At 47.7% G+C, this 27656-nt stretch overlaps 1 protein-coding gene across 1 annotated transcript; it reads right to left on the bottom strand.

Moving 5' to 3' along the window:
- Positions 1-15: 15 nt before the first annotated feature.
- Positions 16-27578, bottom strand: LOC137095291 (nuclear envelope pore membrane protein POM 121C-like). Its single transcript, XM_067461750.1, has 12 exons — positions 27265-27578; positions 17903-18022; positions 15433-15606; positions 14762-14923; positions 12962-13132; positions 10956-11030; positions 10726-10852; positions 4361-4440; positions 4105-4142; positions 3896-4017; positions 3620-3776; positions 16-3366 (listed from the first exon to the last, which is right to left on the bottom strand). The coding sequence occupies exons 1-12, from the start codon at positions 27576-27578 to the stop codon at positions 1259-1261; spliced, it is 3648 nt and encodes a 1215-aa protein (XP_067317851.1). The 3' UTR covers positions 16-1258.
- Positions 27579-27656: the final 78 nt, after the last annotated feature.

The following is a 27656-nucleotide window of genomic DNA, read 5'->3' as shown; positions in this document are numbered from 1 at the left end:
CGGTCATTTTCTCCTGGGGTGGTGCCTCCGAGCCTGGAGCTGCTGCTGGGCCCCCAACTTGGCCCTGGCTCCAATCGAAAATGTCAACGGTGAGGGACCTATGGAAAGAGATGCTGGTCAGCGATGGTCTTTGCGAATAGCAGAGGTGTGAGCAGCAGTCATCTTAGCCCCCTGCATTAACCTGGCCTAAGTGCAGGTTTCCAGTTACAGACATCAGATTCCTAGTTACAAGGAAGGAAATCCACTTGAAGAGTTATTATTGGGGGTGGGGGGAGAAGCATGTATATTGAAAGAGAGAGGGTGGATAGATGAATAAATCAGTAAGTGATGCGTTTATATCAATTATAAGCAAAACTATAATGTGATGGAAATGTTCAAGTCCCAGTTCCTTTTGTCAGGCTTCTTCAGAGTAGTTACTTTTATGTTAGTTCTATGAGGGGGGAGTTTGGGTCAGCCATTTTGTCTGCCCCTTGGCCTGAGGAAAGGGCGGCACTTTAGATCAGGGACTACCAGGGAATACTGGAAGCAAGACGTGCCTGCCGTTGAGATCCACGTTTGGATAAGCCGTTTCAATTCAATTTCTGAACCAATAGTTAGTAGGTAAAGCTAAAAGGTTTCCCCCTGACATTAAGTCCAGTTGTGTCCGATTCTGGGACTCAGGCGCTCATCTCCATTTCTAAGCCGAAGAGCCAGCGTTGTCTGTAAACACCTCCAAGGTCACATGGCCACTGGCATGACAGCATGGAGCGCCATTATCTTCCTGCTGGAGCAGTGCCCATTGATCTACTCACATTTGCATATTTTCAAACTGCTAGGTTGGCAGAAGCTGGGGCTTACAGTGGGAGCTCACCCCACTCCCCGTATTCAAGCCTGCAACCTTTCGGTCAGCAAGTTAAGCAGCTCAGCGGTTTAACCCACAGCGCCACCAGGCGCTCCAAAACCAATAGTTCCTTGCCTTCACCCTTTGAGTCCCTGTTGTTAGTATTGTAGGTGTCCAGTGTCGTGTTGGACGGGCAACAATTACAACCCCCCCCCCTTCCAGCCTGAATAACCAAGGACTCACCACCTTGTAATGCCATCTGGGTCTGGGATGCTGAAGGTGAGGCTGAAGCTGAGGCCGCTGGAGGAAGAGAAAGAGGAGGCATCCTGGGGAGCGCTGCCACCAGGTTCATCAGAGGCGGCAGGAGGGACCCATCGGTGGTTCCAAATCTGCTTAGTTGCCCAAGGCCCTTCCTCCGCTAGCTGTTGGGGTGCCCACCTAGAAGTGAAAGGAGCCCGAGGGCCTGGGGAGGCTGTATGCGGCCTGCAAGGCCCCGCTGGTGCTGGATCCGGAGGCTGGAAAGCCAAAGGGGCTGCCCAACTCCACAGGCCCCTGGGTGGGACCGGCAGATGTCTGAAGGGGCCCACTACTGGGGGTCAGTTGGGCCTGCCTATTACTGGGAGTGGGAGCGGCGAGGGTGGCGGGACGCAGCACTGAGCGGGAATATTTGATGGGGGTCTTAGCTACGAAACCCCCTCCGCCGCTGCTCGGGGCGGCGCTTGGAGAAGGAAGCTGAGGAGCAGCAACGGACGAGGAGCTGGTGCTGGATCCGGAGGCTGGAAAGCCAAAGGGGCTGCCCAACTCCACAGGCCCCTGGGTGGGACCGGCAGATGTCTGAAGGGGCCCACTACTGGGGGTCAGTTGGGCCTGCCTATTTCTGGGAGTGGGAGCGGCGAGGGTGGCGGGACGCAGCACTGAGCGGGAATATTTGATGGGGGTCTTAGCTACGAAACCCCCTCCGCCGCTGCTCGGGGCGGCGCTTGGAGAAGGAAGCTGAGGAGCAGCAACGGACGAGGAGCTGGTGCTGGATCCGGAGGCTGGAAAGCCAAAGGGGCTGCCCAACTCCACAGGCCCCTGGGTGGGACCGGCAGATGTCTGAAGGGGCCCACTACTGGGGGTCAGTTGGGCCTGCCTATTTCTGGGAGTGGGAGCGGCGAGGGTGGCGGGACGCAGCACTGAGCGGGAATATTTGATGGGGGTCTTAGCTACGAAACCCCCTCCGCCGCTGCTCGGGGCGGCGCTTGGAGAAGGAAGCTGAGGAGCAGCAACGGACGAGGAGCTGGTGCTGGATCCGGAGGCTGGAAAGCCAAAGGGGCTGCCCAACTCCACAGGCCCCTGGGTGGGACCGGCAGATGTCTGAAGGGGCCCACTACTGGGGGTCAGTTGGGCCTGCCTATTACTGGGAGTGGGAGCGGCGAGGGTGGCGGGACGCAGCACTGAGCGGGAATATTTGATGGGGGTCTTAGCTACGAAACCCCCTCCGCCGCTGCTCGGGGCGGCGCTTGGAGAAGGAAGCTGAGGAGCAGCAACGGACGAGGAGCTGGTGCTGGATCCGGAGGCTGGAAAGCCAAAGGGGCTGCCCAACTCCACAGGCCCCTGGGTGGGACCGGCAGATGTCTGAAGGGGCCCACTACTGGGGGTCAGTTGGGCCTGCCTATTACTGGGAGTGGGAGCGGCGAGGGTGGCGGGACGCAGCACTGAGCGGGAATATTTGATGGGGGTCTTAGCTACGAAACCCCCTCCGCCGCTGCTCGGGGCGGCGCTTGGAGAAGGAAGCTGAGGAGCAGCAACGGACGAGGAGCTGGGCCCGTCGACCTCCATCTCAGTCACAGGGGGCAGCAATTCTTCATGGCTAAAAGGGACTCCTGAGCCAAATATGACAGGCATCGGATCCGGACCTTGAGGAAGGCCGGATGTGGCGACCTCCATCTCAGTCACAGGGGGCAGCAACTCTTCATGGTTACAAGGGACTCCTGAGCCAAATACGACAGGCATCGGATCCAGACCTTGAGGAAGGCCGGATGTGGCGACCTCCATCTCAGTCACAGGGGGCAGCAACTCTTCATGGCTCAAAGGGACTCCCGAGCCAAATATGACAGGCATTGGATCCGGACCTTGTGGAAGGCCGGATCTGGCGACCTCCGTCTCAGTGACAGGGGGCAGCAACTCTTCATGGCTCAAAGGGACTCCTGAGCCAAATACGACAGGCATCGGATCTGGACCTTGAGGAAGGCCGGATCTGGCGACCTCCGTCTCAGTCACAGGGGGCAGCAACTCTTCATGGCTCAAAGGGACTCCCGAGCCAGATATGACAGGCATTGGATCCGGACCTTGAGGAAGGCCGGATCTGGCGACCTCCGTCTCAGTCACAGGGGGCAGCAACTCTTCATGGCTCAAAGGGACTCCTGAGCCAAATACGACAGGCATCGGATCCGGACCTTGAGGAAGGCCGGATCTGGCGACCTCCGTCTCAGTCACAGGGGGCAGCAACTCTTCATGGCTCAAAGGGACTCCCGAGCCAAATACGACAGGCATTGAATCCGGACCTTGAGGAAGGCAAAGCAGAGATGTCTCTTTCATCAAACCGTCTGGAATCACCACCCTTGCCTGGACATCTTCTGCCCGTTGTTCCGTCCCCGTCGACTGCTGCTCAACGGGAGCTCACCCTGTCCCGGCTCCAAACTGTCAACCTTTCGGCTGGCAAGATTTACTGCAGCTGCAGCTGGGGATTAACCTGCTGCGCTAAAGTGCTTAATACTCTGTCTCACTGAAAACAGAATAAAAGTATTAATGACACACCCGCTGGCCAGCTCGGGCCTGGCTGTGGGGAAGGAGGAGCTCCTCCCTGACTTGTCTGCTCCGTGCAAACACTGTGGTCCTCCTGCTGCAGTCTGGCTGCTTTCTCGGCCTCGGCACGCACCTTCATGGCTTCGGAAAGTGCCTGTAGTTCGGGAGTCTGCCAAGAAAGAGGCAGGTGAGGGCCTCCTTCCTCCCACCAAAGAAGGCCATCATGCCAGCCAGGGAACTGGCAGCACCACGGTGGAGGGAGGGCCTTTGAGGACAGGAACGGCTCACCAGTTTTGATGGCTCGTTTGGATTGATCCTGACAAAGGAAACACTCATCCACTTTGGGCTGTCGGGGCACAAGGCTGGGGCCTGGAGGTTGGATGCTTCTTGGCGGGGCGTCTCCACAACATCTTGGGAAAAGATGCCAGGTTTGGCTGGGAAAAGACTCCTAGAAGGAAAAACCTGCCTCCTTCCTCCCTACCGCGCCTCCAACTTACCCATTTTCACCTGCATGGTCCTGTGGGGGCCATTCTCCCTGCAGGAAGGCAAAATGAAGCTCTCTGTTGGGTTGGGTTGGGTTGGTGGCTGCAGGCTCTTCCCCCACCCCCTCACTATAAACCCCCGTCAATGAGGCGAGAGCAACATAAACTATCATGCTCTGCTTCCAGAGAACAGCCTCTTTCTCCCAGCCTCCTCAAAGCAATCGGAACAGGAATGGAGAAAGAAAGCGCCCACCTAACATGCAGCACTTACAAGTGACTGCTCTGCGAACAGCTCGGCTCTTTGCTCAAATTGTCCTGCCCATGTGTGCTCTTCAGAGTCTTCTTCCCCCCCTGGAAGAAAGAAAACAAAAGGAGGCCCTTCGCATTCTCCCAAAGAAGCCCTTGATCCAATAGGCTCCTTCTGGTAATAAGCCAGCAGGCATTGCATTTGCAATTACAACCAAGACCCCCAAAAGGAGATTTTTAAAAGTCCTTGTTGGACAAGTGGGCTTATTAACAAAAGACCCTCCCCATAAATATACAGCAGAGTAACTTATCAGCAGCAGTGTGACCCAGCACCAGTAGCCCAAAGTGAGAAAAAGAACAGAAACAAAAACACAGACCAATGTTACATCTCTTTTCTTTGTAGTTATATAATACAGTTGCGCTGTTTACAACAACAAGGTTTCCATAACACAAATAAAGTTCAGCCTTCACACTGGAGCTTATCACACCAGGCCTTCTCATATTGAGACCTACCGCACACTGAGGCCTACTTCACACTCTGAGGCCTATTCTCCCACTGAGGCATTCTCTCACACAGAGAGGCTTCTCTCACAGTTGTTGTTGTTCATTCGTTCAGTCATCTCCGACTCTTCGTGACCTCATGGACCAGCCCACACCAGAGCTCCCTGTCGGCTGTCACCACCCCCAGCTCCTTCAAGGCCAGTCCAGTCACTTCAAGGATGCCATCCATCCATCTTGCCCTTGGTCGGCCCCTCTTCCTTTTGCCTTCCACTTTCCCCAGCATGATTGTCTTCTCTAGGCTTTGCTGTCTCCTCATGATGTGGCCAAAGTACTTCATCTTTGCCTCTACTATCCTTCCCTCCAATGAGCAGCCGGGCTTTATTTCCTGGAGGATGGACTGGTTGGATCTTCTCGCAGTCCAAGGCACTCTCAGAACTTTCCTCCAACACCACAGTTCAAAAGCATCGATCTTCCTTCGCTCAGCCTTCCCTAAGGTCCAGCTCTCACATCCGTAGGTTACTACAGGGAATAACATGGCTTTGACGAGGCGGATCTTTGTTGCCAGTCTGATGTCTCTACTCTTTACTATTTTATCGAGACTGGACATTGCTGTCCTCCCAAGAAGTAAGCGTCTTCTGATCTCCTGGCCACAGTCTGCATCTGCAGTAATCTTTGCGCCTAGAAATGCAAAGTCTGTCACGGCCTCCACATTTTCTCCCTCTATTTTCCAGTTGTCAATCATTCTTGTTGCCATAATCTTGGTTTTTTTTATGTTTAGCTGCAACCCAGCTTTGCACTTTCTTCTTTCACCTTGATTAGAAGGCTCCTCAGCTCCTCCTCACTTTCGGCCATCAGAGTGGTGTCATCTGCATATCTGAGGTTGTTAATGTTTCTTCCAGCAATTTTCTCTCACAGTCTGATGCGTTATTAAGCAACAGGCACATCTGCTTATATTGAACTACAGCTTCTCTGCATCCATTTAATCCTTTTGATGAGGAGATATTGGAAAAATAGATATTTATTGATTGATTTATGCATAAAAATCATATGTACTTTAAATGTATAGGAAAATCTAGTTCCCTCTGTGTAGCTGACAGGCAAGCAAGCGGCTTGTCTCCAAAAGGGGCTGAAGAGGAAGGGGGTATGCATTCCAGAAGAGAGATAAGACAGTATGAATGTGAAAAAAGAACATTTAGAGGAGTGTAGACGTCAGGACAGGTCATAGCTGTGTTTGCTAGTGACCAACCCAGGAGTAATTAACCTGGAAAAGGCAGTCCCGAGTAGACTTTTTGGGATTTTTGGGTGTGCCAGAAAGGGAAACCAACTGCCTAGAGAGGGAAAAAAAGAAAAAAGGTTGGGAAAAGCCTAGGTACATTGTTGTATGATTGATTGTCTGTATGAATGAATCAATGTTGTATGTTGTATGAATGAATTGAATGAATCAATGTTTGTTTGTCTGAAATCAGATGCTGTGTGGTTAGGTCCCACATACCTTTTCCCCTCTTTTGTGTATTAGTTGTCTGTTTGTCTAAAACATGTGATGGTCATAAAGAAGCAAGCTTAAATCCCTGCTAGGGTACATGTTAGCAGATTTTGAGAAAAGTTTTGCAAAACTAGATTTTGGGCAGGAATAAATGAGATCAAATCTCCTGTCCCACTCTTTTGATTAAGAAATGCCTAACCTCCCTACTCTACTGAGATGATGGGAGATCCGCAGAAGTCCTGCAAATCAGCCCTCCAGCAGCAGCAGCAAGAAGCCAGTATAGCCCTCCAACACCACCGTGTCCCTACATAAAAGATACCCGAATCCTTCCCTATCAGATGATATAGATGACCCAGATTCTATGCCGCCTGAGTCCACAGCCACTCATTTCTAACAGACGTAGCTAACTGAGTGGTTGCGAATAGAGATTAAAAGGAGAAGATAAGCAGTGACAAATGAAGGCTCAAGCCATTTGCTTATCAGCGGCATTAAGGGAATGGAAGCAAATAAAAAGAGGGCGAAGCAGAGGGTGAAGTATGAGCTAGAAAAGAGGACAGCTTCTTGAGCCGAATCAATGTCTGAACTGTAAGAATCATGGACATTGAATGAGAAACTTCCCAGATGATGAGAGGAAGAGAAAAAGGCTACCAGGAGCAGCTAGGAAGACCCAGAGAGCTGCCCTTCTATCAAGAGTCACAGAAGCAGCTTAGGAAGAAAATTCATTGGATTGGCCAAATGCCCCCAATGAAGAAGGCAGAAGACTCAAGTCAGTCAAGAGTTCTAACCTTAGGATCCCAAAGAAGAAGAAAAATCATTTTTGGTAGACATAAGAGCAGAAAAAAATCAGACTACCACCCCAGTGGTCCTATAACCCAGAAAGCCATAAAGCTCATGGGAGCCACTGGAGATCAGTGCCTACATCCTTTCCTTAAAAAAAAAAAAAAAAAAAAAAAAAGGAAAGAAAGAAAGAAAGAAAGAAAGAGGAAGTTACCATCAGTTTTCTCTATATATGCCTAACTGCCCAGTTCAATTGCTGGGGAAAGACATGCTATAAGCTTTTTGCACCTCACCTATCCCATGGTGGAGGCTGCTAGTAGTTTTAAAGAGGCTCAGAGAAAAATGAATAGGAGAAAGTTTGAAACTCCTGAGGTATGGCCAGAAAACAGCCCCCCGGAATAGCCAAATGCATACCTCCAGAAATAGTACAGCTGATTCCAGGAGCCTGTCAGTCAGTCTGAAGAAAACACTCCAATTCCTAGACCCAGCCGTGCAAAAACTGAAGTAAAATATTTAGGATTCCAGATAAAAGAGGGTCATAGGAGTGGAAGCAAGCCATCTGCCAAATCTTAACCCATAATACAAGGAAGCAAGTCAAATACAAGTCATAGGTGCAGCAAAGTTCTGTGAAATTTGGATCTCTCGGAAGTAATTAGCAAAGGCTTGTGTCAAGTTACAAAGGGGGGTGAAAGAGAGCCCTTCCAGTGGACACAAGAGTAAAATGCTGCCTTTCAGCAAATAATGTCTGCGTTGAGGACAGCACCCTGAAGTAACTAAATCCTTCACTTGTTATGTTGCTGAGAAGGAAGATGTAGCAACAGGCATTTAACTCAAACCATAGACTTTTAGAACTCAAAGAAACCAAATGCTTAGCACCTCAAGAATGCAAAAACATCAGGCACTGTTGTGAATCCTTACATTAAAGGTTCAGCAATGCTCTACCTTTTAAACTTGCTACCCTCCTGCAAAAGGAACATCATAGATGTATTGAAAAATGGACACAATTTATGCCAGTTGTCCTGACTTGGCTGATGTTTCATTGTAAGAAGTTCAGCTTAACATATACACTGATACAGAGCATGTATTTTCAGTACTTTCAGTACTACATGTCCATGGTGTGCTTTACAAAGAAAGAGGACTTTTAACTGCAGCATGCCAACCAGTCAAACATGCAGAAGAGATATTACATCTCCTAGAAGCTGTATGGGCCCCAAAGCAAGTAGCTGTGATGCACTGTAAGGGACATCAACCAGGGCAAGATCCGGTAGCACAAGGGAACCGAAGGGCAGATGCAGCAGCCAAAGAAGCCGCCGCCAGACCCCTTCAGGTGGCTACCCTTCTCCCCTTGCCCAATCCCAGTGTGCAGCCTACCTATAATTAAGAAGAACAGCAATGGGCCCAGGACAATGGTGCAATAGACTTAGCTAACTCTATTGGTTGGTGAGCTCTTTTCAGATGGAAGAATAATTGTCCCCAGAACCATGGCATGAAAAGTAGTAAAAGGAACTCATGAGTCATTTCAGGAAAATGACACTAGCTAAGCTCTTAGAAAGACAGTTAAACATAGATTGTCTTCACTTTCTTGACAATGGCAGCTTCAGCTAGGTGTCATACCTGTGCCAAAAACACTCAGTGTCAGGGGCACTGCCAGCCCACAGGTACTCAGCATTGTGTAAATGTACACTTTGAAGCCATAGTTGTAACAGTGGTACATATTAGAGGCATTTCCAACAGAACCATTAGACTGTCTTCTTTTGCAATGTTGTATGAGAGGCTCCTCCTTCATTCCCAAGGTCACAAGGGGAATAGAATGAGAAGGGCCCAGGCAAAGAGACAGAAAATGGTTGCTTTGGGAAAATGCTGTAAGAGTTAAGGCAAATGCTTAATGAGTTCAGGACACACACACACCTAACCCCTAATGTTTGTGTAAGCCAGGGGATGAGGTGTGGGTTAAAGAGTGGTAATGAGAAACTTTGCAACTCAAATGAAAAGGTCCTTATGTGGTGATTTTTACATCACCTAGTGCAGTTAAGGTAGCAGAAATCAAACCTTGCTCCCTTGGAGTAGAATTGAGTCTAACTGCTCCCAGTTAGCAAGCTATTCTAGATTCAAAACACCCACTAAAGCTTAAATCAACACAGGATTGTGGTTGTTCTAACCAAATGGAGAAAGGTGGCAGAAAGAAGATTCAGACTAGACATTACTGCAAGACAACCCGGAAGCTCTTGCCCTGCGTACTGTCAGATCTGCACCTGCTGAAGGATGAGAAAACTGGGCTAGACACTGCAGCTTAAGTCTATAACCTGGAAGCGACTAAGCTCTACGCACTGTCAGACCCACAACTGGAGAGGAAAGAAGACGGAGCTAGGCCTTACTGTAACCCACAGGAACGGTTACTCAACGTACGGCCAGATTCCAGAAGAATGAGAACTTTGTGGGTAATATATGTGTTTATTTATGTGTCAATTTTGTGAATTGGTAACTGGTTCAATAAGCATGCCAAAATGTATGTTTGATCAATAATAGGAGAAATGCTAACTTGGGATATATTAGCATTATGAGTCAGTTGTAAAATTTTCATTTCTGTCTGCCTTTGATTAATAAGGAAGCTATAGTTTGGCTACTCTAGTCTTATAAGACCAAAAGTCAGACCATTGAGTCTTAAATTCTCCTAGTCTTTTCAATGGTTGCAACATAGATTAATTCAGGTTGTGAAAACACCCCCAGGTAAATGCTTTTGAATAAAGGAAGGAAATTGCTCTCAAAACAGAAGTTAAGTAGGTGCATTTAGACTTATTTAGACTGGAAAGAAATAATAATAATACCAGAAAAAAGTCTTAAAAGCACCTAAAGGGGGGAATTGATGAGGAGATATTGGAAAAATAGATATTTATTGATTGATTTATGCATAAAAATCATATGTACTTTAAATGTATAGGAAAATCTAGTTCCCTCTGTGTAGCTGACAGGCAAGCAAGCGGCTTGTCTCCAAAAGGGGCTGAAGAGGAAGGGGGGGTATGCATTCCAGAAGAGAGATAAGACACGGGCTGGTACGAGAAGGCCCCCTCTAAGTAAGAAGCCTCTTGACCTGTCAGAGGGCCTCTTTGATGGATGACTGTAAGCACAGCCAAGAGGGAGGAGGAACACTCCATGCTTGCTCTGGTTTCAGCAAGACACAGAGACATGCTTTTTGCATGTTGGAGGGGGAACCTGATATTCTTATGATGCCAGGATGACGTAGGGATGATGATGATTGTATGAAGACGTATGTTCTTTGTCTACTTGAGTCTGAAACTTATAAAAGCCATCGTCCACGCCTGTTTCGGGGCTCTGGTTTTACTTTTGGGACATGAGTCCACACCAGAGTCGCCAGCTGGAAATAAAGTCGTTCTTTTCTGATCTCCCGAAAGGATGTCTCTTGGTCATTATCTCTCCTTTCCTCAAAACCTATTTCCCTGCCATTTCACTTTCAGTGCTTGACTCACGTGTTTGGAAAAATTAACACAGCTAGTTAATTTTTACTATTTCTGACAGGACTTATAACAAAAAGGCCAGATATTTTTTGTCCTAGGTATAAATGAACTCCATTAACGGCCAAACAAACAGTTTTGACACGAAGTACCACCCACCTTGGCCTTGAATATCTGGGGGATCCCATAAGAGATGCTCTCGGTGGAGCTGGTTGACAATGGAGAAGAGCAGTGTTTCCTCTTGAAGGCTCTCTTGTGGCCAGGGAGGGTGTCCAGAGTGCCAGGCCTAGGAAAGAAGGGGGAGGAGGGAGAGCATTGGCCTCGTCTCTCAACAGAGACCCCTCCCCCCACAATTTTGCCACAAAGTCCCCACAATGCTTGGCACTCACTGGGGCACAATGGATGCCGGGGCTCCACCGGACGCCGGGACTTGACTGGACCCACTTTCTGCACTCTCATAGCGACTGTGAGGAATAATAGAATAATAGGATTTGGAAGAGATCACATGACACTAGAAATAATGTCGTACGACCACATGACACAATTTCATTCATCCATCCATCACATTCCTTCATAACTAATGCCGCGACCTCTTAATGCAGTTCCTCATGTTGTGGCGACCCCCAACCATAAAATGATTTTTGTTGCTACTTCCTAACTCTAATTTTGAAACTGTTATGAATTGTCATGCAAATATCTAACATGCAAATGTATTTTCATTCACTGGACCAAATTTGGCACAAATACTCAAAATGCCCAAATTTGAATACTGGTGGAGTGGGGGGGTGGTGGTATTGATTTTGTCATTTGGAAGTTGTAGTTGATGGGATTTATATTTAGCCTACAATCAAAGAGTAATCTGCCAATGATGGAATTGAACCAAAGTTGGCACACAGAACTCCCATGACCAACAGAAAATACAGGAAGGGTTATATGGGCATTGACCTTGAGTTTTGGAGTTGTAGTTCACCTACATCCAGAGAGCACTATGGATTCAAACAATGATGGATCTGGACCAAACTTGGCAATATGCCCAAATGCAAAGACTGGTGGAGTTTGGGGGGAAATAAGACCTTGATATTTTGGAGTTGTAGTTGTTGGGATTTATAGTTCACTTACAATCCAAGAGCACTCCAAACTCCACCAATGATGGAATTGAACCAAACTTCCCACACAAAACCCCCATGCCTTGAAGGGACTCCCTGGCCTGAGCCTCCCTCCAGCCTTGCATGCTCTCCCACGCACCATACTGCCATGTGCCAAGCACACCTGCTCTCCCCTCCCTGCTTGGAGTCTCAGAAACAGCCCTCTCCTCGGCTGAGAGGCCAGCCAATCACAGTGCAGGAGGGCTTTTGGTGGGAGGTTTCGCCATCTGTTTCCAAAAAGGAAGAGAAGGATAGGCAGAGAGATCCTCAGCCTTCTCTGCCAAAGGAGCTCCTAAGATCATCAGAAATATGTTTTCTGATGGTCTTTCGCGACCCCTCTGTAACCCCCCTCATCATCCCGCAAGGGTCCCAACCCCCAGGTTGAGAAACACTGAAATAAGCAGTTTGAAAACAGCTGTGAGTAGAGAAATTAGGCAGGGAGGTATCTTACAGCGCCATAAAAAAAACGAAATAGCAGACTCTTGACACAAATAAAGTTCAGCCTTCACGCTGAAGCTTCCCACACGAGGCCTTCTCATATCTAGGCCTATCTCACACTCTGAGGCCTACTTCACACTTCTCCCACTGAGGTGTTTTCTCACACAGAGAGGCTTCTCTCACACTGAGAGCTCTCACAAACTGAGGCGTTACTAAACAACAGGCACACCTGCTTATATTGAACTGCAGTTTCTCTGAGTCACTGCATCCATTTAACCCTTTCAGTGCTTGACTCGAGCATAACCTCCAGGATGCCGAATTTGCAAAAAATACTGACATATACCTCTATCTGTTGTCTGTCCTGTCCGTTCAATGGCGTTGAATGTTGGCTGTGTATGTGTTCTGTGATCTGCCCTGAGTCCCCTTCGGGGTGAGAAGGGCAGAATTTAAATGGTGTAAATAAATAAACAGATAGAGGTATTATGTTCGCATTTTCCCAACTTCGGCGTCCTGGAGGTTGTGCTGAATTCTGGCCACCGGGAGGTGCTCTCACTCCATTCTCTATGTCAAAGAGCCCTTGATCACAGACTTCCCCCTTCCTTTGATCGCTGACATTTTTCTGGAATTCCTTTTATGGTGCCATAAAAAGGAAGACCATCTAAACAATAAGACAGTGGAAAATACCGCTGCCTGGGAGTCTGGTGGTGTCTCCTTCTCTGGAATTTTTCAAGCAGAGGCGGGATGGGCATCTGTCGGGAAGGCTCTAGGATTCTATGCAATCTTTCTTGACACAGATATTGGCTCCTTCTCACCTCCTCTTTTCCCTTCCGTAGTGATTAAGCTCCAGATCCGTTCCCTCTGCTTTCCTCTTCTCTGGCCTCTCCTTTTCCTGGAGAGCCTGGACCACCATCTCCCTCGCACATGGATCCGGAGTGGGGCTCTCGGCGGGAGTCAGTGTCAAACGAGAAGACCTTTGGTCCAAACTGACCGGAAGGAGACAGGAAGTAGAGCTGAAAGGCGGAAGCCTGGGTTTCCCTGCTCCTCTTCCCCTTCCCTTCCTTTTCTTCCTTTCCTCCCTTCCTTTCCCTCATACACCTCCTCCGTCTCAGTTCATCCTTTCTTTCCCTCATACATCTTGTCCCTCTTTTCTTCCTCTTCTTTTCCACTTTATCCCTTTCTTCCTTTCCTCTCCTCTCTCTTTTTTTTCCTTACCTTGCTTTCTCTCATAATACATTCTCCCTCTTTTCTCTTCCTTCCCTTTATTTTATTTATTTATTTGGAGTGCTTCTACCCCGCCCTTCTCAACCCCCTAAGGGGGACTCAGAGTGGCTTACAAAAGGCCTTTCTGTCCCATATCTTCCACTCTTTACTCTTCATTCCTTCTCTTCTTTCCTTCCCTCCCTTCGTCTTTTTCTTCTCTTCTTTGCTTCCTTCCTTTTCTTTCCTCTCCTGTTTTTTGTCACACACCTTCCTTTTCCGCTTTCTCTTCCTTTCTTCCCTCCCTTACTTTCTCCCCTTCCCTTTTTCTTTCCTTCCATTTTCTCCTGATTTTTGTCACACTTTCCTTTTATTCCTTCTTTCTCTTCCTGTCTTTCCTTCCCTCCCTTTGTTCCTTCTTCCTTTCCTTTCTCCTCTTCCTTCTCTTTTTTCTTTCCTTCCTTCTTCCTTTCTTCCTTTCTTTTTACTGCTTCTGTTCTGGAACAGCTGTTCCAGGAGCTACAGATTTATTTGCTGTGTTTGCATGTTTGTGTGCAATCCCATGCTTGGGATTTGTAGCAGGGGGTTTCCTGTTATAATTTACATTTATAGGGTAAGCCACCTGCCAGTTATAGTTAGGTTCCCTGATCCCGCCCCTTTTTGAGTTTTGGAGGGAAAAAAGCCATTTTGAGTTAGTTCCCACAGAGAAGCCTTGCGCACAGGACATAGAACGAAGTGGCTCCTGTAGAAAAGCTTCGTCTTTTACAGCTTGGCCGGGGTTATACAGCCCTACGGCTTGGCCAGGAGACATACAGCCACAGCTTGGCTGAGGGACTCCAGCCGGCCATCACAGCAACCTGAACTCCTTCTTTTTCCCTGGAGGTCTACAAAGCTCTGTTGAGGCAAGTCACTCGCGGAAGCCAGACGCAGTTGGTACCGGGTGCAGGGGCTCCACGTCAACAGAGGCAAGTACAGACTGCCCAGATTAGAAGCTAGGATTTCCCCATCGGTTAGCTACAGTTAAGGAGACAGTGCCTGTTCCTAGTGGACAAGATTGAAAGAGCCTATAGACTGTAAAGAAAACCGTTAAAGTACCTGTTTGTTCCTGTTTGTTCCTTAATAAAAGAACTTTGTTGGACTTACTTTAAGCATTCTAAAGACTCTGTTTGGGGGAATCTAAGGGCCTTTATTCTGAGGCAGCCCCGGCGTCCCATTGGGCACAGAGAATTTATGTCCTGTGTACGGTCTAATGTACAGGCCCAGCGTGCGACAGCACAGCTTCCTTTCTTCTTCTACTTCCTTCTTCCCCTGCTTTTTGTCACACATCTTCCTTCCTTCCTTCTCTTCCTTTCATTCCTTCCCTTCCCTTCCCTCCCCTCTCCAATCCCTTCTTCAGGCCCCGGAGAGAGACTCACAGAGAGGAAGAGGAGGAGGAAGAGTTGAAGTAGGGAGAGTCAGCAGCCTCCCAGTGCCTCTGGGCCACAGTGGGAGTGAAGTCCTTCACGACCCAGCTGATCCAGGAGCCCGGGATGTTTGTTTCCACCATGCAGTGTGCTGGCGAAGTGGTCCTTGAACCCCTGCAAAGTGGAATCAGAGGGGGAAGGCCACACAGGAAGAACCATATAGGTATATATATAAGTAAAGGTAAAAGTTTCCCCTAACATTAAGCCTAGTCAGGATCTCCATTTCTAAGCCGAAGAGCCGGCGTTTTCCATAGACACCTCTGAGGCCATGTGGCCACTGGCATGACTGCATGGAGCGCCCTTACCTTCCCACAAAAGCAGTACCTATTCATCTACTCTTTCTTTCTTTCCCCTCTTTTCTTTTCCTTCCCTCTCTCTTAGTGCCTTTTCTTCCTCTTCTCTCTCTTCATTCCACCCATTCTCCCTCTCTTTTCTTTCTTCCCTTCTTTCCTTCCCTCCCTTCATCCTTTCTTCCTTTCTCTTCACTGCTTCCTTTCCTCTTTTTCTTTCCTTCCTTCTTCTCCTGCTTTTTGCCACACACCTTCCTTTTCTTCCTTTCTTCCCTCCCTCCTTTCATCCCTTCCCTTCCCAATCCCTTCTTCAGGTCCCGGAGGGAGACTCACAGAGAAGAGGTGGAGGTGGTGGTGGAGGAGGAGAAGTAGGGAGAGTTGTGGAACTTGGCTTCCCAGTGCCTCTGGGCCACGGTGGGAGTAAAGTCCTTCTGGACCCAGCTGTTCCAGGAGCCCAAGGTGTTTGTTTCCACCGTGCAGTTTGCTGGCAAAGTGGTCCTTGAATCCCTGCAAAGTGGAATCAGAGGGGGAAAGCCACAAAAGAAGACACGTATAGATATACATAAGTAAAGGTAAAAGTTCCCCCTGACATTAAACCTAGTCGGTCCAACTCTGGGACCTCCATTTATAAGCCGAAGAGCCGGCATTGTCCGTAGACACCTCCGAGGCCATGTGGCCACTGTCAAGACTGCATGGAGTGCCCTTATCTTCCCACAGTGAAAAAGGAGGATAAAGAAGCGATAACAAACTTATTAACTATAGCAAGACTGCTCATAGCAAGGAATTGGAAAAAAGAAATGAATGTACAAATAGAGGAGTGGTATAAGGAAGCATGGAAAATAGCAACAAATGATAAATTGACATGTATATTAAAGATTAAAAAAGGTACATGGAAACAAAGCGATTTTGATGCTGTATGGGGAAGATTTGTGGTAAATGGATTAAAAAATAAGGAAGGAAAATTACCGTCACAAGAAGAAATGAAATTTTGGACAGATGAAATGTAAGAATGGTGGCTTGAGACGGGTGGAGGGGAGCACTGTGGTGAAAAAAAGGAAATAAGAGAAAAGGAGGGGAATTATCAAAGCAAAACAATAAAACAACATGTTAAAGAGGTTGATGTACAAAATGCAATAGTATGTAATAAATGTGATAAATCAATAAAAAAAAATTAAGAAAAAAATCTTCCCACAGAAGCAGTACTACTCATCTAATCATGTTTCCATGTTTTCGAACTGCTAAGTTAGCAGAAGCTGGGTCTAATAGCAGGTGCTCACCCCACTCCTGGATTTTGAACCTCTAACCTTTCAAATACAGGAGGGCTTTGGGGGGAACTGACCTTCATTTTTGGGAGTTGTAGTTCACTTACAACCAGAGACACTGTGAGCATCACTGAGAATGGACCTAGACCAAACTTGGCACACATAACCCCTATGACCAACTGAACCTACTGGAGGGGTTTGTGGGGACTGATCTACCATGGCTACCAATATGATAGGAGGAGACTTATGAGGGAGAGGAGGGCGGGTGGCCCAAGAGGTGGCTTGTGGCCGAGCTGGTCCAGGGCACACTGCGGCGCTCAGGCATGACAGCATTGAAGTCCTCCAGGAGGCCCCTGCTCCCTCTAAAGCCTATCTGGGAGGGCGAGGTGACCGCTTCCCCCACAAGGTTCGGCGAGAAGGTGGCCCTGTGGTTAATGCAAAGGGGAAGGAAAAGGAATCCCATTGGCCTTTGGACTTGCTGCCTCACACTCTGGGCTCACGTTCAGCTCCAAGATCTCTTTCACATGGACTGTTGTCGAGCCAGGAGTCACCCATTTTGTATCTTTGCATTTTCAGAAGGAGGATGGCCTCATTTCCATTGATAAGGGGCAGGAGGGAAGGCCACAAAGGGAGAAGTCTGCAGTCAGTGGAGGTGGCCAAAGGGACAGGAAAAGAATCCTATTGGCCTTTGGAGCTGTTGCATCACACCCTTGGTTTATGTTCAGCTCCAAGATCGTTTTCACATGGACTGTGTCGAGCCAGGTGTCACCCATTCTGTTTCTTTGCAGTTTAAGAAAGGGATTGGCCTCTCGTCTTCACCCAAGTAAGATGCCAGACCCTAGGGGCCAAGGAGTGGAGGGGGAGGCTGCCCAGCGGAGGAAACTTACAAGGAGGAGAAGTAACAGCAACCATAGAGGCCCTGGTTGCTGTCCCATCCATAGGAACCTGAGGGCATCCTGCTCTGCCAGAAGCTCTTCTGGAAGAACCTGGAGGGAGGACCCAAGTTTGTCCATGCCTGCACTAATGTCTATGAGGCTGGATCACCATCTGTCAGAAGGGCTTTGATGGTTTTTTTCCCGTTGGGCAGAAAGAAGGGAATTGGACTGGATGGCCTTTGGGGGACCCATTTATAACGGTTTCTTATTGTGCCAAGTTTGGTGCGGCGCAAAACTCTGTTGGGACTCATGTTCAGCTCCAATATTTTTCACACGGATTGTTGTCGAGCCAGGTGTCACCCATTCTGCATCTTTGCCTTTTAAGAAGGGGATTGGCCTCATTTCCATTGATAAGGGACAGGAGGGAAGGCCACACAGGAAGAAGTCAGAGGTCAGTGGAGGTAGCCAAAGGGGCAAGAAAAGAATCCCATTGGCCTTTGGAGCTGCTGCAAGATCTTTTTCACATGGACTGTTGTCAAGCAAGGTGTCACCCATTCTTTGCAGTTTAAGAAGGGGTTTGGTCTCTTGCCTTTGCCCACCAGGTAAGAAGCCAGACCCCAGGGGCCAAGGAGCGGAGGGAGAGGCTGCCCGGTGGAGGAGACTTACAAGGCGGAGGAGGAAGAGTAGCCCATGTGAGTCTGGTAGCGGTCCCATTTGTAGGCACTTGTGATCATACTGTTCTGCTGGTAGTCGTTCTGGATGTAGGACAGATAGTACGCCATGTGCCTGGAAAGGGACAGAAGAAAGGAGCTGCATGAGAGGGTCAAGCACACTGCTTTCTTGGGAGTCTCGGGAAGTCCTGTGGCCTTATGTCGAGAAGGCTTTGATCAGGGCTTTCCTAATGTCTACGAGGCTGGATGACCATCTGTCAGGAGGGCTTTGATTGCCCTGCGGAGGAGACTCACATACAGGATCTTGATTGGCCGAAGAGGACCTGGCTGCTGCCCCAATTGCAAGTCCTGGATTCATCCCTCAAAGGGGTCCTTTGAGGAGGGGCCCACAGAGGGTTCGGAGGGTTCCTGAGAAAGAGGGAAGGAGTTAAGGAAGGGGACACAGAAGGAAGAAGCAGCAGCAGCAGGTGGTCAGGGGCCAGCCCTATGGCCCCCAACAGGGTCTCATGAGGCACCATCAAATTTCATGTCTGGAGTGACTTAAGAAACCGCACGTCACTTCTGGTGTGATAGAATTGGCTGCCTGTAAGGACGTCGCCCAGGGGACACTCAGATGTGTTACAATTCTATGGAAGGTTTCTCTCGTGTCCCTGCATGAGAAGCTGGAGCTGACAGAAGGTAGCTCACCCTGCTGCCCAGATTCTAACTGTCGACCTTTAGGTCAGCAGTCCTGCCAGCACAGGGGTTTAACCCATTGTGTCAGTGGGAGCTCCTTGATACATCTATATAAATAAAAATGTAATGCTCGTTTGTGCTATTCACAGAACTCAGAAACCACTGGGGCAGTTGACACCAAATTTGGACACTATGTCCCTAACAGCCCAATGTATGTTCTCCACTCAAAAAACAACGAAAACCAAAAGCAGAAAGGATTTCTAAACTGCATGTCCACAAAGGAGAAACTGCATGTCTACAGAGACCCATGGCCACGCCCCCTCCTCCTCGAGGGGAAACAGCCAGCTGTTAAAGCCAGGCGCACGTGCACCCCCCCACACACACACACACACAAGCGAGTGGAGTGGAGGTGGAGGCTTGCCGCATGCAGCCCCTTCTCTTTCCCTCCTGTCAGAAGGGCAGTCTCCTCCTCCTTTCCCTGTTGGAAGAGGAAAGGGCGGCTGAGTGCCAACAGCAGTAAGGAAGAAGGGGGGGGAGGAGGGGGAGGAGGAGGAGGAGGGGGCGGGGAAGGTCCACGGTGCTTGAATGAAAGACCTTCCTTCTCTCCATCCCTTCCTTCTTTGCTCCCTTTCCTTCCTTCCTTTCCTTTTCTTCTTTCCTTCTCCTTCCTTTCCTTCTTTCCCTCCTTCCCTTCCTTCCTGTCCCTTCTTCCTTCTTCCTTTCCTTCTTTTCCTTCCTTCCTCCCTCCCTCCCTTTCCTTCTTCTTTCCCTTTCTTCATTTCCTTCCCTCCCTCCCTCCTTTCTTTCCCTCCTTTCTTTCCTTCCTTCCTTCCTTCCTTCCTTCCTTCCTTCCTTCCTTCCTTCCTTCCTTCTCCTCCCTCCCTCCCTGTCCCTCCTTCTTTCTTTTCCTTCCTTCCCTTCTTTCCCTCCCTCCCTTCCTTTTTCCTTCCTTCATGTCCCTCCTTCCTTCCTTCTTCCTTTCTTTCTTTCTTTCTTTCTATGTAAGATATAAATACAACATTAAATGGATGGAACAGTCAAGAAGTAACGAGAGAAGGAGGGAAAGAGGGAAGGAAGGAGAGAAACAGGGAGGGAAAGAAGGAAAGAAAGAAAGAGAAGCAAGGAAGGAGAAAAGGAAATAAAAAAGTGAAAGGAAAAAGAGAGGGAAGGAAGGAGAGAAGGAACAAAAGATAGGGAAGGAAGGAAGTATATAACCAAAGAGCAAAGAAAGGAAGGAAAGAAACAGGTAGAGATGGAAGAAAGAAGAGAGATGGGGAAAGAAAAAGAGGAAAGGAAGGAAACAGGGAAGGAAGGAGAAAAAGAGGGAGAGAAGGTTGGCCACAGTAACGTGTGGCGGGTACAGCTAGTAGATAGATAGATAGATAGATAGATAGATAGATAGCTGAGTAGATCGACAGACAGACAGAGATACATACATACATACATAGAGTTGGACTGGATGACCTTTGGGGTCCCTTCTCACTCTAGGAGTCAATGAGACAGACAGACAGACAGACAGCTAGCTGAATAGATATATAGATAGACAGAGAGACAGATATATGAATAGATAGACAGAAAGATAGGTAGATAGGCCTTTGAAAATTATTAGTAACATCCCCTTAATGTGGATGAGGTCTTTGTTTTATAGATGCACTCGGGTATTTGGCTTGTGTTTGAACTGTGTCTTAACTAATGTGTTTTTGATTGTTTATTGTTCAGTTATCATTATCATTATGATCATCTTTATTTATACGAATAATTATAATAATTAGAATATAATTAGAATAATAATTATATTAAAATTACTAATTGCTAATTATAATGATAATCTTTATTTATCTGAATAATAATTATAATAAGAAGGGGGCCAGGGGACAGTTCCATCTTGTCTCCTGCATATGTCATCAGTTGGGGACCCCTTCCCAACACCAACTGCCGCTCTGGGCCACAGTGAAGAGTGGGAAGGGCAGGGGACAGTTCCATCTTGTCTCCTGCATATTTCATCATTTGGGGACCCTTCCCCCCAGCACCAACCGTTGCACTGTGCCAGAGTGAAGAGAGGGGCCGGGGGACCATTCCACCTTGTCTCCTGTGCCATGCTAATAATATAGAATAATATAATGTAATATAATATATTGTATATACATATAATACTACTACTACTAATATGATATTATAATTATATATATTTATATTACATGTAATATTACTAATAATATTACAATATTATGGTATAGTACAATATAGTAATATATAATATTTATTATTTATTTATTTATTAACTTTATTTGTACCTCGCTAGCATCTCCCGCAGGACTCGATGCGGCGTACACAGGCCAGAGCCTCAAAACACAATACAATAGAACATAACACAATAATAAACAAAGCAAATCAAAACAATCAAGCAAAATAACAACAACGACTACCTCAGGACACAATTAAAACTGGTTCGGCCGGCGCAATGGGGTACAGGGGTTAAAATGCTGAGATGGCTGGAGGAACATGAATTAAAAGGTGCGGTGTGCAATAACATCGGTTGTGCTAAAGTGCTTCTAGGACTTGGGAAGGGGGAAATTCCTAATCTGGGAAGGCACATCGGAACAGCCAGGTTTTTAGGTTCCTTCTGAAAACTGCTAAAGTAGGGGCCTGTCGGAGATCTTTTGGAAGGGCATTCCAAAGTCGGGGGGCCGCCACAGAGAAGGCCCTGTCCCGTGTCCCCACCAAACGCGCTTGCGACGTGGGTGGGATCACGAGCAGGGCCTCCCCAGATGATCGGAGTGAGCGTGTGGGTTCGTAGATGGAGATGCGGTCACGCAGGTAGGGTGGTCCCAAACCGTTCAGGGCTTTGTAGGTGAGCACCTGCACCTTGAATTGGGCTCGGAAAATAAATGGCAGCCAGTGGAGCTCCTTAAACAGAGGGGTAGACCTCTCTTGATAATGGGCCCCGGTTAACATCCTGGCTGCTGCCCGCTGGACCAATTGAAGTTTCCGCGCCGTCTTCAAGGGCAGCCCCACGTAGAGCACATTGCAGTAATCCATTCTAGAGGTGACCAAGGCGTAGACCACCCCGGCCAGATCTGCCTTCACGAGGTACGGTCGCAGCTGGCGCACAAGTCTCAGTTGTGCAAAGGCCCTCCCGGATACCACCGACACCTGAGCCTCAAGTGTAAGCGAAGAATCCAAGAGGACACCCAAACTGCGGACCTGTGGCTTCAGGGGGAGTGTAACCCCGTCCAACACAGGTTGCCACCCTATACCCCGATCCAGTTTACGATCGACCAGGAGGACCTCTGTCTTGTCGGGATTGATCTTCAGCTTGTTCTTCCTCATCCAGATCGACACAACGGCCAGGCACTCGTCCAGCACCCGAGAAGCCTCCTTGGAATTAGGTGGAAAGGAGTAGTAGAGTTGTGTGTCATCCGCATAAAGATGGCACCCAACTCCAAAACTCCGGATGACCTCTCCCAGCGGTTTCATGTAGATGTTGAAGAGCATGGGCGACAAGATAGAGCCTTGCGGGACCCCACAGGTCAAAGGCCAGGGGTCCGAGCAGGCGTCTCCCAGCTTCACCATCTGGGTGCGTCCCTCCAGGAAGGACCGGAGCCACGACAAAACCGTGCCCCCAAGGCCCATCCCAGAGAGACGACCCAGAAGGATACCATGATCGATGGTATCGAAAGCCGCTGAGATGTCCAAGAGAACCAGCAGAGTCACACTCCCCCTGTCCAGCTCTCTGCGGAGGTCATCCACCAAGGCGACCAAGGCTGTCTCGGTGCCATGACCAGGCCTGAAACCAGAGTGTGACTGATCTAGGTAGTTGGTATCGTCTAAAAAGCTCTGGAGCTGGGAGGCGACCACCCGCTCCAGCACCTTACCCAGAAAAGGGAGGTTGGAGATTGGCCTGTAATTACTCAGCACCGTGGAGTCAAGGGAAGCTTTTTTGAGAAGTGGACGAACCACAGCCTGTTTCAGGTTAGATGGAAAAATCCCTTGCTCCAACGATGCATTGATAATCAACACAAACCAATCAACCAACCCCTCCCTGGCTGATTTAATGAGCCAAGATGGGCATGGGTCTAGAGGTGAGGTGGTCGCCCTCACAGCCCCAAGAACCTCCTCTACAGTTTCAGGAAGAACAAGCCTAAAAGAATCCCACAAAGATGGACAAGCAGGTGCCTCCGTCACCTCCTCTGGCACTGCGATGGAAGTGGAGTCGAGCTCGAGACGTATCTGAGCGACTTTATCCGCAAAATGGTGTGCGAAATCGCGACACCGAGCTGCTGGGTCATCAGTGAGCTCCTCCACCACAGGTGGGTGGAGGAGTTCCCCCACGACCCGAAACAGCTCCGATGATCTGTTTGCTGCAGACGCTATACGGGTGATCGTGAATGATTTCCTGGCCGCCCGTATTGCCACGGAGTATGTCTTAAGAGAGACTTTAGCCCGTGCTCGATCAGAGACGTCCCGAGATTTCCTCCATTTGCGCTCTAGCCCCCTTCTCGTATGCTTCATCACAGTCAGCTCCCCGGTGAACCAGGGAGATGGCCTGTCACGACGCAACGAGATGGGGCGTTCGGGTGCAATCATATCTAGCGCCCTGGACATCTCCCCATTATAGTTACCAAGGCGTCGATAGAATCGCCAGGCTCCAAGGCAGGAAGAACCCCAAGATTCCTCAGGAATCCGTCCGGATCCATCAGTCTCCTGGGGCGGACCATTTTAATCTGTCCTCCACCCCTGCGGAGGTTAAGAGTCGCAGCAAGTCTAAAAGTGATCAGATAATGATCAGACCATGACACCGGAAGGATGTTTTGATCTTCCACTCTAATCATTTCGTTGTCCGCCACGAAAACAAGGTCAAGAGTATGTCCAGCTTGATGAGTGGGACCGGATATTATTTGTGACAGTCCTATGGCCGTCATGGTGGCCATAAAGTCCTGAGCTGCGGCAGATAGGGTGGTCTCAGCGTGGATGTTAAAATCTCCCAACACCACAAGGCGCTGGGAAGCCAAGGCCGAATTGGAGACCACCTCCGCTAGCTCAGACAGGGAGGCTGCTGGGTCGCGGGGTGGGCGGTACACCAGCAGGAACCCCACACTGTCACGGCTCCCCACTTTCAAATGGACACACTCGAACCCAGAAGCCTGCGGAACAGCGCATCTGATCACGGCGATGGATTGCCGAAAGACTACTGCGACCCCTCCTCCCCGCCCCCCTTGTCTGGCCTGCTGATGCACTCCGAAACCTGGTGGGCACAGCTGAGAGAGATTTACTCCCCCCAGCTCGTCCAGCCAGGTCTCGGTGATGCATGCCAGATCCGCCCTCTCATCCAGGATCAAGTCCTGGATGGCCGCAGTCTTACCATTAACGGATCTGGCATTAATCAGCAGGACCTTAGGACCAGGGGGACTGCCAAGGAGCCTACCACTACCTACCTTCTCCAGGGTCGCAAGGACTCTGTTACGCTAATACTGATATTGTACTATGCTAATAATATATTGTATGTATATATATCTTGTAAACCGCTCTGAGTCCCCTTCGGCATGAGAAGGGCGGTATATAAATGTCGTAAATAAATAATATATTGTATGTACATATAATATTTATAATATTACAATGTAAGACAATATAATACTTCTAATAATAATACAATATTATCATTATATATTTGATATTACATGTAATATTACTAATAATATTACAATATAATGGTGTAGTACAATATAGTAATATATAATACTGATATTGCACTATGTTAATAATGTAATACACTAGCTGTACCTGCCACGCGTTGCTGTGGCCAACCTTCCCTTTCTCTCCTTTTCTTTCTTTCTCTCCTTCCTTCCTTCCTTCCCCCTTTTCTTTCCCTTCCTCTTTCCCTTCTTTCTTCCTTCTCTACCTCCTTCCTTCCTTTGCTCTTTGGTTCCATCCTTTCTTCTCTCTTTCCTTCCTTCCTTCCCTCCCTCTGTTTATCTTTCCTTCCGTCCCTCTCTCTTTTCTTCCTTCTCTTTTTTCTTTCCTTCCCTCCTTCCTTTCTTCTCTACCTCTTTCCTGCATACCCCCTTTTTCTTTTCCTCCCTTATTCTCTCCTTCCTTAGTTCTCTACCTCTTTCATTCCTTGCTTGCTTCTCTGCTTTTTTCCTTCATTCCCTCTTTCTTTTCCTCTTTCCTTCCCCTTTTTTCTCCTTCATTCCTTCGCTCTAGACATAGGCTGGAAAAGAGTTGGGCTTGAGAGAGGTTCATCCCTTCTCCCTGCAGAGCAAGAGCTCCACGGTTAGTAAGCCGGGTATCTACATCTGTATTGTCATTTAGCTTTTTGGGGTTGTTAAGACCTTTCTGCTGCTTTTGGGTGTGTGTGTGTGTGTTAATGGGTGATGGTCACTCATTGGCCTAATAGGTTTATTGTGTCCAAATTTGGTGTCAATTCGCCTAGTGGTTTTTGAGTCATGTTAATCCCACATACGAACATTACATTTTTATTTATATAGACTAACTGTACCCGCCACTCATTGCTGTGGCCAATCTTCCCTCCCTCTTTCTCTCTTTCCTTCCTTCTTTTTCTTTTCCTTCTTCTTTCTTCCTTCTCTATCTGTGTCTTTCCCCTCTTCCTTTGCTCTTTGGTTCTATCCTTCCCTCTCTCATTCCTTCCTTATTTCACTTTTTTATTTCCTTCTCTCCTTCCTTCTCTACCTTTCTTTCCTTCTCTCCTTCTTTCCCTCTTTTTTCCCACCTTCCTTCTCCCTTTCTGTGTATATGTGTATTGTGTGTGTATATATGCATATATGTGCGTGTATATATTTGTGTGTATATATATATATATATATATATATATATATTTCTGTATATTGTGTATGTGTTTTGTGTGTGTATATACGCATTTATGTGTGTATATTTGTGTATGAGTATATATGTGTGTGTGCGTATATGTGTGTGTATATATTTGTGTATATGAGTATATATGTGTTTGTGTATATTCTGTGTATGTTTTGTCTGTGTATATGCGTATATGTGTGTGTCTATATGTGTGTTTGTGTATATATGTGATTTTGCGCATGCATTGTAGTATATTATTTATTTTTTTGGCTTTTAAGTCTCTTCCACTGTGTTTTTCAATGTTTTTATGAGTGATAGTCACTCATTGGCCTGAAAGGTGCACTGTGTCCAAATTTGGTGTCAATTCGCCCTGTGGTTTTTTAGTTATGTCAATCCCACAAACAAAACTAATTTTTATTTATACAGATTGTATGTACATATATCTTATAAGCTGCTCTGAGTCCCCTTTAGGGTGAGAAGGGCGGCATATAAATGTCATAAATTAAAAAAAAGATACATACATATTAGGCCTGTGCCTTCCCAGAATAGATAACTCCAAGCATCATGTCCCAAATGCACTTTACTAGAGATTTAAGATTGTCTGCATACTGCACTTATCTCCAAAAACCTATCCATTTCACCTGGTCATTACATTTGGCCCAGCCTTAGTTTTTAAATGTGTAGTGGTGTTATTGTCTAATGTGTATTGCCATTGTTTTAATGTTTATTGCTTTGTTTTATGAGTTTATTGTTGTATTTGTTATGCTGTTGTTTTACTGATGTATTGGGCCTCGGCCTCTTGTAAGCCGCACCGAGTCCTTCGGGAGATTTTAGCGGGGTATAAATAAAGGATTATTATTATTATTATTATTTATTAATGCAGGGTTCTAAATGGTTCTAAAGTACTTACAAAACCAAAGTTCTGGTGGTGAAAATTTTAGAACTCTTTCAAAATTTAATTATTATTTCATTATTGGCGATTTTTATGATAGAACCAATTAGGAACTGCCATTTATAATGAAATTTTGAGAGTTTTGTTAGAGTTCGGAAATTTTGACCACCAGAACTTTAGTTTTGTAAGTCCTTTAGAACCATTTAGAGCAGGGGTCCTCAAACTAAGGCCCGGGGGCCAGATACGGCCCTCCAAGGTCATTTACCCGGCCCTCGCTCAGGGTCAACCTAAGTCTGAAACGACTTGAAAGCACACAACAACAACAATAATCCTATCTCATGAGCCAAAAGCAGGTCCACACTTCCCATTGAGATACTAATGAGTTTATATTAGTTAAATTGTTCTTCATTTTAATTATTGTACTGTTTTAAAGTGATTTTTGCACTACAAATAAGATATGTGGTATACATAGGAATTCATTCATGTTTTTTTTCAAATTATAATCCGGCCCTTCAACAGTTTGAGGAACTGTGACCTGGCCCTCTGTTTAAAAAGTTTGTGGACCCCTGATTTAGAGCCATGTATTGAACAGGCCTAATACATACATAGGGTTGAATTGGATGCCCTTTGGGATCCCTTCCAACTCGAGGATTCAGTTAGGAAGGAAGACAGAAAGCTAGCTAGTTGGATAGAAAGATAGAACTACATATACATATACATATCCTGTTCCAGAAGCTATAGTTTATTGCCTGTGCCTTTAAGGATCTGGGAGGGGGGAGGAGCGCAGCCATGGAACTGCAGTTATATTTTGTCAGTTGGAGTTTTGTATTCGAAGGAATCCACTAAAATTGAGCCTTCCAGGTGCTTTGGACTTCAACTCCCAGAATTCCAAGTTTGGTTTCCTTCAGAACTGTCTTGGACTCCAATTCCCGGAGGGCTTCTGGGAAATGGAGTCCGGGAAAGGGCGGGCCGCTCACCCCGGCGCCTGGCCTTTGATCTTCTTGGCGACCTGCCAGGCTCCGGCCCCGCCGCCCGCCAGGACGAGGAGGGAGAGGCCCCAGAGGGGGAGGAGCAGGCCGAGGAGGAGGAGGAGGAGGAGCAGCACCAGCCCTGCCCCAAAGGCCCCAAAGGCCGCGCCGCCGGCTAGGCACCGCTTCCCAAGCCTGACCCAGCGCCGCCGCCGAGCACGCCTCCAAGGCGCCTCGACCACGTAGCCAGGCATGCCGAACCGCGCGGCGATGGGGGGCAGCGGCCTCGAGGGCAGCCAGGACGAAAACCAGCCCAGCTCCATCGCTCTCGCTCAGCCTGAGGAGAATTCTAGGCGCGTTTCCGTTGGAAACAGAGGGGGCGGGGCTTCCCACAGAGATTG

Source organism: Anolis sagrei, chromosome Y (genome assembly GCF_037176765.1).
Source record: "Anolis sagrei isolate rAnoSag1 chromosome Y, rAnoSag1.mat, whole genome shotgun sequence".
NCBI lineage: Eukaryota > Metazoa > Chordata > Lepidosauria > Squamata > Dactyloidae > Anolis > Anolis sagrei.
The sequence above is the reverse complement of the archived record's forward strand: the minus strand, read 5'-3'. Positions and strand labels throughout refer to the sequence as shown.

Bases quoted from the DNA above. Each gene is read 5' to 3' on its own strand.
- LOC137095291 (XM_067461750.1), bottom strand. From the start codon at position 27,578: ATGGAGCTGGGCTGGTTTTCGTCCTGGCTGCCCTCGAGGCCGCTGCCC. The intron at 10,853-10,955 runs GTGAGTGCCAAG...CTTCTTTCCTAG, and splicing joins CCGGCATCCATTGTGCCCCA to GCCTGGCACTCTGGACACCC. The intron at 4,441-10,725 runs GTGGGTGGTACT...TCTTTCTTCCAG, and splicing joins CCCAGATATTCAAGGCCAAG to GGGGGGAAGAAGACTCTGAA.